Raw genomic sequence first — 9,661 nt, forward strand, 5'->3', positions numbered from 1 at the left:
CGAAGCGTTTTCATCAAATCTTTTTTGAAGATCTTGCTTGTTCGATTAACCATTTGTCATTGCTTTTTTTTTCTTGCTACCGAAATCGTCTTGTGCAGGGAAGACAAGACGCCAAACACTATTAAGTATGCCTAGTAGCTCCATCACAACTTCCATCTTCGTTTTTTCTTACCTTCAATATTTGAAGATGCAGCTGGATACGCTGCTCCTGCGACGTTCCAAAGCAATCAGAATATGTAAGATTTCAAAATCTTATTCCAAAAGAAAGTAAGTTATCATTAATTAATAAATGATTATTCTCAGCTCCTTACGCTAGAGTCAGAAATGACTTATAAAGTGATGACATAAGAGTAAAACATTCCAGTAACTTTCTGATCCTAAGAAAATGGCTTTGGAGGACTGCTGAGAACTTCCTTAGCAAAAACGCATAACTTGAATTTATTTCATAGATGCAAAATGGGTGAAATCTGTAGAGGTGCTGGTACTAGTTCCACATTCACTCGTACCATTTCTTGTACCGTGTTTCGCACTGGTAAATGTGCAACCATTTCATCAAAAACACCTACTGCTGCTGTTGCACTATTTGTTGAGGAAGATGATTGAGATATTTGCTCTCTCACCAAAAATGTTTGAACTGTATAAGGTTTTTTATTTGTAGACAGTTGCCCATGTCCTTCTGGCATCACATCCAAATCTAACGAGTTTGGCTAAAAAAGTAGATTTTATATTTTGCAAAAAAATTCAAAAACACTGTACAAATTCAGTTACCAATCTGTTGCCTCATGACTACGTTTTGAAAAACATATTACAAACGAATATTTTGAGTGCTTTATAAATGTATAATGCCTTACAAATTAAAAGAAAAAAAAAGAAAAAAAAAACATAACCATTTGTTCTATTTCAACAAAGCCTATACTTGGACAACAAAATTCTCAAGGTATTTCTGGATTTTCAAAATTCTGAACTGCAGTTATATTCAAATAATGACCTACAGTATAAGTATTTCGCTCATGCTCTTCTCGATTACCATTTTTTATATTCAACACGATTTTCCCTTTTCTCATTCCAAACAATTTACTGACATCTTGACTTCGCCCATTTTCTGTCGAACCATTCACTATTGGTCCTTTCGATTTTGTTTTATTTGTTTGGTTCCCAATGTGACACAAAAGATGTTTTTCGCAATTGTCTCGTGACCAAAAGCGATATTTGCAGCCTTCGAACAAGCAAATATAGCGCTTCTTCCATAATTTACCTGATATGTTAGATCTAGCAATATGAGTATAACCTAATCTATTTGCTTTTGTCAAAGAGTTAAGAAGTAAAAATAGAGTTAAAACCCATTGCAAAAAGGAGTTAAATTTTAAAATAAAAACGTATGCAGCAAGTAATATCTTAGCACAGTAAGCATTACTGCAAAGCAGATAAAAAATATAGCACATTTAATAGGTCACAAACCGTTATTTATAACCAATGAGATCAACCTATCCAGAATCTTTAATTGCTCAAATAGAGAGACGCATGGCAAAGATGTCCTCAAAGCTTTCATAATTTCAACTGCCTCTACTAATAAGCACTTTCATAGAACTATAATTTACAGCCTTTTCACAATTCTTTTCTAATGTTTCAACTGAGATAAGCTTATATGGAGAATACACAACAAAAACTTACGAGACACGATAACATCACGAGATTTATTCTTTCCATTCTTCGGTGAAAACTTCAGTCTCCACTGATGAACAACAGAAATGTGTTTACTCAGTATAACAGGATTACGATATCGTCGTGAACACCATGATATCGGGCAATCAAAAAATTTCTCCTAAAATTGAAATTTTCCTAAACCTAAGATTTCAAAACTCTCATACGGGCTTTCTCAGCGAACAAATCACATTTAGTAACATTGCTATATGAGATTCCCACTGAAAGTTCCCACTGAAAGAAAACTGACCTACATAATTCCATTCATAGCTAAACTTCTTTTCTCACTTTTATTCGTCTGATGGTTAACTATTATGGCTTCGTATACTAAGAGTAAACAATATGTAATACGGAAGCATTTCGAGAAATTGAGATTCCAGAAGTTAAGTCCCATATTACCATGACACCTAAAGCGCCTACAACAAGAGAATAAGGCCAGAAATCAACAATCTGTAGGAAATCGGTTAAAATGATGTGCAGAAATGACAGATCAAAAAAACATAACGATAAAATCAGTTACTCACAACTTTATGAGTCACTCCATGCTCATCTCCTAATGTTTCGTCCTCTCTCATGCTTTCTGCGCTTCTATTTGCAATTTTCCTCTCAGAATCAACCCATGAATCTGCCATACTAGAGGACTGGAAACTGTACTGTGTACAAAGCTGCTCCATACCATGAACTGTCACTGCAGGAGAACCCGTCTCATCTTAAAAAGAGTAAAATAATAAAAAAAAAAATAATAATCATTCATGGAAGTTGTAAAAACATTATTTCTTTGATATACACGAATATATCTCATATTCCAGAAGCAACCAAACAGTAGGGATATTCTAGACCACTCAGCAGCCCTTATTTCGATTTTTCTCAAGTGTCATTTAAACTCTCATTACTTTATTATTTCATATCGATCGCTATGATTAGTAACAACAAACCTGGACTACGTATAACCAGGGGATGATTATGGATCATATGCAGCTGAAATTGAATTTGATCACTGAATATATCTGCACAGTGCAAGCAGGTAAATTCACCTCGTTCTTGCTGCTGTAAGTTCGTTGTAAGAGACCCATCAAGAGTTGCAGCACTTTGCCCGATTTTAATATCATACGCATCCTCAAAACGAGCGAATCAGTTCAGGAAGAATACTGCTTACAAAATGCCACTCATTTATTATTGATTAACAAAGTAAGCATCACTATAGATAAGGCTGAACTGAGGACTAGTCGCAGACAAGCCAAAAATATTCTTTAGTAGAATAGTCTGAGACTATTTACTGGGTTTTCTGGAAACACCATTATTCAAAAACAAAAAGGTTTTTTACCTTCAAGAAACCCTCTACTGATTCTAAGCCCATATCCATTCTGTGTTTCTCGCTAAGATGTTTCTGCATTGCAACCACACCAGCGGTTCTTATATCACAGAACGGACATCGCAATTGACTAGAAGATAAAACATATTACATAATTTTCAAAAGCTCAGCCAGCCACCACCCTCTCCTCAAATCTAATGTTCGTACATCAGAATTAAGAAGTTGCTTCATTATGATTCTACTTTAGAGAGACAGCAATGTGAAGTTGGAAAATACGCATTGCCAATCTCTAATTTAATTTAACTCACTTTGCTACTAGAAATATATATATAAGTTCTTAAAGCTTACCCGACTAGGTTCGTCTGAAGGGCAAATGCTCTTTCAAATGCAATCTTCAAATCTTCTAAAAAGCGAGCCGAATAACGCTGCATTTTTGGCACTAATTTGTGCCAAATCAAATCAAAGAAACAAACTAATACGGGGCATCAAATATTTTAAGCAAATAGGACAGGGCACAGGAAATAGCAGTAGTAAAGAGTAGCTCAAAGAGAACAAAGAATGGGCATCAATTTCAGCAAAATTTCCCAGAAAAAAGAACGGACGTCTTTCTCTCTCGCTCCACTACACTCTATACAGGCACCGCAACAGCAACAACGCATGTCACATTTACTTCACGACCGCCGCGATCGATTTTACTGACAAATGTACTTCGTGCGCTCTCTTTAGCTGATGATTGCCGAAGAAAATTCTTCTAGTATTCGGAAGGGGGAAGTATGTTTCCCTTTCTTCCTTCTCCAACAGAAAGCATTACTTTTCAGGATCGTTACTTTAGCCTATCAAAAAATATTCCAGGCATCATTATCTCGGTTATCGGCTCCTCAAGTCATGTCGAAAAAAGTTCTCACAAAAACAGAACTTCATAGAGAAAGTCCTGCATACACAAAGTTTTAAACCGACTCCAAAATTGATAAGGAAAAAATTACTCAATATTATTTCCACTTTGATCTGAAGTTTTAAGGGCTTGGCTGAGAGTCGATGTGCTGGTGATACTTGAGGTAGAACTTAGAGATCCGCGATGACCACGAGACGTTGGTAATGACACAACATTATGAACTTCTTGTTTGTGTTGCTTCAGAGATTCACGAGTCTGCCCCACATTTGTATTACAAATATCGCAGCTGAAAAGAAAACAGCAAATCTGCTTTTTTCCCTTTTTCTGCTTGTTCAGATTTACAGCAAGAGCTTTGTCTACGACTTCCTTCAACCTGCATATAATTCATATAATATTATTACAGATATCGCAGCTGAAACAATTGGAAAACTAATATGCCAGTCATCATTAGTTACTAAATTTCTTGTAATGTATACCGAAAAGCGATCGTGCCAGATTTTTCCTTCTCTAAAGTATCGATGTTCGCAATTATCGTTTTATGTTCATCAATGACAATGCCGTGCATTTTGAGCATATGCGTTCGAAGGAAATATTTGTTGCATACTTCCTTGTTGCAAACATCGCAGTAATTTTTGCCCGTTGTTGTATATTGTTTTTTCGGCTGTCGTGACTAAAGCTAAGGAAACATGTTTTTTTTTTCCTGCCAGTGAATGTAAATGTGAGAGATCGGGGCTCGAAACATCCAAGTATTAAAGACACTAAATCTACTGAATTCAAAATGAAGGAAAAAAAAAAAAAAAACAATAAATAAAAACATACAACACTAATGGGCGACGTAACCATTCCTGGTGCAATTGCTGAATTACGAGGTCGATCTGCATCAATACTTTGATTATTTTGCTGCTTCTGTGACTGTTGTTGTGGCTGTAACTGACCCATTGGAGACAATAAGTTGAATGAGTTAAGAAAGCTGTTCAAGATATTATGCTGCAATAACAAATGATGCTGCAGGGTAGCTCGGCTCTCGCACTCCTGTCCACACATTTCGCATGCTTCTTTATTAGCCGATGAATGTCTTGATGGTGATCTAAAATGAAATTTGATTCTTAAAAAATTTTTTAAGTGGTGCAGTAAGAAAATGAAGTACAAGAAACTTCATAAATGCAATATCAATCGGAAGTAACAAAAATGATAACTTACGACTGTTGTTGTGCATGTATCCCATCACCTTTAAATGACGATAGCAGTTCCTGCGCAATCGCATTCTCTTGAGCCTGACGAGCAATCATAGCAAATAAATCACCTGTGTTTGGTAACTGACTTGCGACGCTAGCAAGTGCTTCTTCATCAATCCTGACACTCTCCGACCTATAATTATACTATTTACGACTAATCTATCCAACAAATAAAATGATTATGCGTTAGTGGTAATACGTGGACAAAAAAAATCTACCTGGCTCCACCGAGTAACTCATCATCATTACTTCCTTCCTCATTCACTCTCGCTCGTTTACTGGGTGATGAGTCCGCACTAGATAAGCAATTGACAATAACAGAAGTCGGTTGAGATGAAGTCGTTTTTGAAGGAGATATCTGTGAAGCTTCCAGTACATTCTGATTGCAAAGTGCAGCGATAAACTCAGCTGGACTAATATTCATTCCCGTCGAGGTAGTCGGCAAATCCAGAGGAAGGTTCTGTGAAACACTTGCTAAAAAAGTCATTTAGATAATAAAGTAAAACGGAAGACCCAAAACGATCGAAATTTCAACAGATAATGTGACCCAATCCTCAATTCAACAAATACTAAAGTGAGAAAAAAGACAGATCTTGACAACCGAACTGCTTTCGGTTCATGCAAATCCAGAATGTATGTCCATTTTGCCACATGCTGAGCAATTACACCAATTCGCAGTTGTAAGTACAAGACTAACTAACGTGACGCTAGTGATGTTACATTGCATTCGGATGGTGAGTTTTTGCCCGGAAATGGAATGCCATGTTTTTTCCACTTATGTGTTCGAAGAAAGTAGCGATTGCAAAAATTCTTGTCACATATTTCGCAATAAGTATCCTGGAAAGTTGAAGAACAGGGTTCCTTCGGAGTGTAGCTCAGCAGCTCAAATAGCCAACAAAATGGCTTTCAGTTGGAATGAATAACCCTGCACTTTTTCTTAACAGAGGAAGAAATTCCGATTGAATGAAAGCAGTACGGATTTACCTTCGAATGCCCAGCACTACTAGCAAATGGTGAATTGAGGATTGAGCCTGGGCTGCAATTTGCTGATGGAACCATACCCGCAGAACCATTGGTACTACCAAGTGCTGCTAGGACTCGGAGAGAGTCTTCAACTGATCCGGGAGAGAAATACTGATTCATTAGCTGCATCTGCTCCAGCATGGTTGGCATTCGTTGTGTTAAAGCAGCCATGTTTCTGGAATTCCAACAGATTGTGAAAGCAAGCATCAAATGTTTCTTACTAAGTTTTGGTAAGCTTACAGGGCGGAGACATTATTTGGCAATCCTGGAAAAAAATCAGAGATCCACTTTGAAAGATCAAGTTGCTGTAACTCCGATGCTGATGGAGGTTGCAAATTTTCGTTCTCTGTCAGGGTAATATCCTCAGTATTTACTTTCGGTGAGCTGAAATAAATCAAATTCAAACCGAACTCTCTTAATTAGACTACCAAACCTTCCTGATCCGAACACAGTGGAAATCAGTGAAGCTCAAAAACCTTAGTGCAGTGTCATCTACAGAATCCTGTTCGTTTGTAGATTCCATTTCTCTATCCACAGTACCAAATGGCTTGGGTGATAACGGTGACTCGGCATCACATGGAGAGGTCGCCACTTCTGATGAAGTTGACGCTGTTACTTCTGCTTTATTATTTTCACCAACGGTTTCTTCTTGTTCATTTGTGGTGCTACCGTTGTTGCTATTCTGACCCTGATTTAGAGCTGCTGCTGCCGCTAACTGGCTTAGATACATTGCTCCCAAATTCTGAAATAAAGATTTGCATTAAGTTTGTTTGGTAGCATCTAAATAAATTTCGTAGATCAAAACGTACTGATTCAGGAGGTCGGAATAATGGTATATCCAACTGCGCATTTGCAAAAACTGATGGTAAAAAATTGTAAGGCGAAGGTAACATGGAAGCAGATTGCATGAGGTGTTGATGATGTTTAGCACTTCCACTATCGCCACCCAAACTCGATGGCATCATCATATGACACTACTTCCACTCTGTAATTTTTCCATAAAATCTACAAATTTCAGAAATGAAATAGCAATGAAATATCAAGCTTTCTCGTTTCCTAAAAATGATGCGAAGAAATTAGCAGGTAATGTGAGATAAGCTAGGAGTAAAAAAAATATTGAGGTGTGGGCACATGACGTTTTGAATGGGGTATATTCCTCGATTTGAGACAAACGATTGACTGTACCAGAAAGAAGCTGAAAAAGAACTCGAATTGAAATGAATACCACTCGTTGCGTGGACGAAAAATCTTGTCACATGATAATCCGTGCAAATAGCATAAACAGCTCAACCTCACTTCTACATGGGACAGATAATCACTTTAAGTCGCGGAAAATTTAAAGTCAACATTGTTCCTTCAATCCACACAACTACAACTTATAGTCATATTCAATTCTCCATTGTATGCAACGGAGATGACCATGTTTCAAATTTTCGCTTATTGATTAAAAAGAATAATGGATATGGCGGTAATTGAGTTAAATTCTAGGACCGAAAATATTCCCTGAAAGAAGAGGGCGTAAAACGGGAAGAGAATGGGCAAAAGTTTTGTTTCGTAGGAATTAAAAATGATTTTCGAGAAAGAGAAAAAAGCAAAAAATGCAAATGACAAATGAACAGTGTAATATGGAAATGATCAGTACAAAGGAATATACCTAAGGAAATAGGAATAGGGGGAGAGAAGAGGGTACGGGGACGGGGAGAGGGAAAGGGTAGAGGTGATCGTAGCAGGTTTGCTCTCTAAACGTAGCCACTGACGAGAATTTCCTCAAACTCTTTCGGAAGGGAAACGCGGGAATATTTCATTATGTATACGGACATACGTGCATATCACAACAACTACCGCCTGGCCATTTCAATCTTAAATAGCAAGACATGGTGTTACCGTAACTTATTAGTGTAATCTCGAAAGGAGAAAGAAAGTAAGAGCACCCGGGATGAGCTGAGCTGAGCCGAGCCAACCCTCCTCTTTTGCGCTCAGCTCCACATTGCGCCACACGAACACTACCAAAGCTTAACAGGCAACAGTCCCCAATTACGTGCGTATCTCACTGAAACATACACAGATGAGAGCACAGTGAGACACAGTCATGCACGTACATCCGTCCATATCTCCAGGAGGCGCTTATTGCTTTTCTGCGCACACTGTGCATGAGCAGTTCACATCTCATCATAATATTAAAAAAAGTATTGAGGAAATGAATAATGCGAATCCCATTACTAGAAATGGAATTCACACAGATTAAGATGCACACCATAACTGTAAAATTAGCCACAAGACATTACATCTCATTAATATTTCAAACAAATCGACAAGCAGCAAAGATTTACAAACTGACAAATATGACGTAATATTTCATTGGTTGATTCAGATGAGTCACTACGATGGTCATTTAGGTTCTACTAAATGATCATCGCCCTCATGGTTGTAAGTTCTGTGATCGAGAATGAAAAGTACCGGAAATGATGAATATTAAATATTACGAGTAAAATGTAAAAGAAGCTAATTCAAAGGTTTATCTTTCGTTTTGAGAAAACAGCTTTAGTTAAGAGGAAATCACTAGAGACATTGCAGTGAGTTCTTTGGTTCAGGAGTGGATTAGAATGATTTGAATATGATGATCAAGTCCAAAGTTTACCGGGACTTTTTTGAAGTTGCTAGTTAAAATCAGTTGCAATATTTACCTTAAAGACTCCAGAACAAAGCTCGATTACTGCTGATTCCGGACACTACCCTGAAAAGAAATGGCAAAATTTAACAAATTTATCGAATGAATTCGGAATATTAATGAAGATTAACGGCGGCGATGACATAGAGCACAGAATCATTAATTCAACGTACACTGCTCAATTTATGATTGAAAATGGAATGAAAACGATTTGAATATGACAACGATAGGGCTAAAATTAATAAAAAAAAAATTGTTGGCAACAAATGCTGGCACTGCTTATATGGGCTCCGACATGTGGCATCTGTAAGTACTACCTTAATATTTTTCTTTTTTCCAACGGAAGTCTTTACAAAACATCTCTTTGAGATCATTTCAAAAAAAAAAGCAATTCAAATTAAAAACTAATTAGCGCAAATGTCATGCAAAACAGAAAATCTGGTCTGTTCTTTGAAGTCGGTAATACGATTAATCGAGAAAAATGCAAACATTTACAATTCGAAAAATTTTTTTCGCTGGTAATCGTAACGTTAGTTTTGTGCGGACAGAAGCAAGCAAGATTGAGCACGGCGTTCTTTTCTGCAAGTACAGTTGAGCATGGCGCTGTTTCCTGCAAGTACAGTTGAACATGGCGCTGTTTTCTGCAAATACACTCAAGAGCACTGCTGCTTCATCTAACTTCTAAAACCTTTCATCATTTTATATAAACCGTCACCGTCTTGTATAAGTAAATGAGAACTGCATTAGCTCATATGAATAAAAGAAGTCATGATCTCCAAACACCACGAAAATCTCTAAATGCACGCTATTGATGACGAGTGCAAGCATGC

General features: G+C 37.2%; 1 protein-coding gene across 3 annotated transcripts; it reads right to left on the reverse strand.

Annotated features, from left to right (window-relative positions):
- Positions 1-443: 443 nt before the first annotated feature.
- On the reverse strand, positions 444-9,461 carry Bma-die-1 (Uncharacterized protein; the record flags this gene model as incomplete). Of its 3 annotated transcripts, none has more annotated exons than XM_043078845.1 (16): positions 444-707; positions 1,083-1,255; positions 1,672-1,822; positions 2,226-2,410; positions 2,637-2,817; positions 3,026-3,143; positions 3,997-4,191; positions 4,382-4,575; positions 4,725-4,992; positions 5,106-5,273; positions 5,359-5,614; positions 5,842-5,977; positions 6,125-6,338; positions 6,404-6,547; positions 6,640-6,905; positions 6,973-7,131. In XM_043078845.1, the coding sequence occupies 16 exons, from the start codon at positions 7,129-7,131 to the stop codon at positions 444-446; spliced, it is 3,072 nt and encodes a 1,023-aa protein (XP_042934779.1). The 3 variants fall into 3 exon arrangements, with proteins under 3 accessions (XP_042934779.1, XP_001900276.2, XP_042934780.1); XM_001900241.2 differs by having other exon boundaries at positions 993-1,255; XM_043078846.1 differs by lacking the exons at positions 444-707; positions 1,083-1,255; positions 1,672-1,822; ... (11 more) ...; positions 6,640-6,905; positions 6,973-7,131 and adding exons at positions 8,874-8,897; positions 9,327-9,461.
- Between the last annotated feature and the right edge of the window lie 200 nt (positions 9,462-9,661).

This window comes from Brugia malayi, assembly GCF_000002995.4.
Source record: "Brugia malayi strain FR3 genome assembly, contig: Bm_v4_Chr2_contig_001, whole genome shotgun sequence".
Classification (NCBI taxonomy): Eukaryota; Metazoa; Nematoda; class Chromadorea; order Rhabditida; family Onchocercidae; genus Brugia; species Brugia malayi.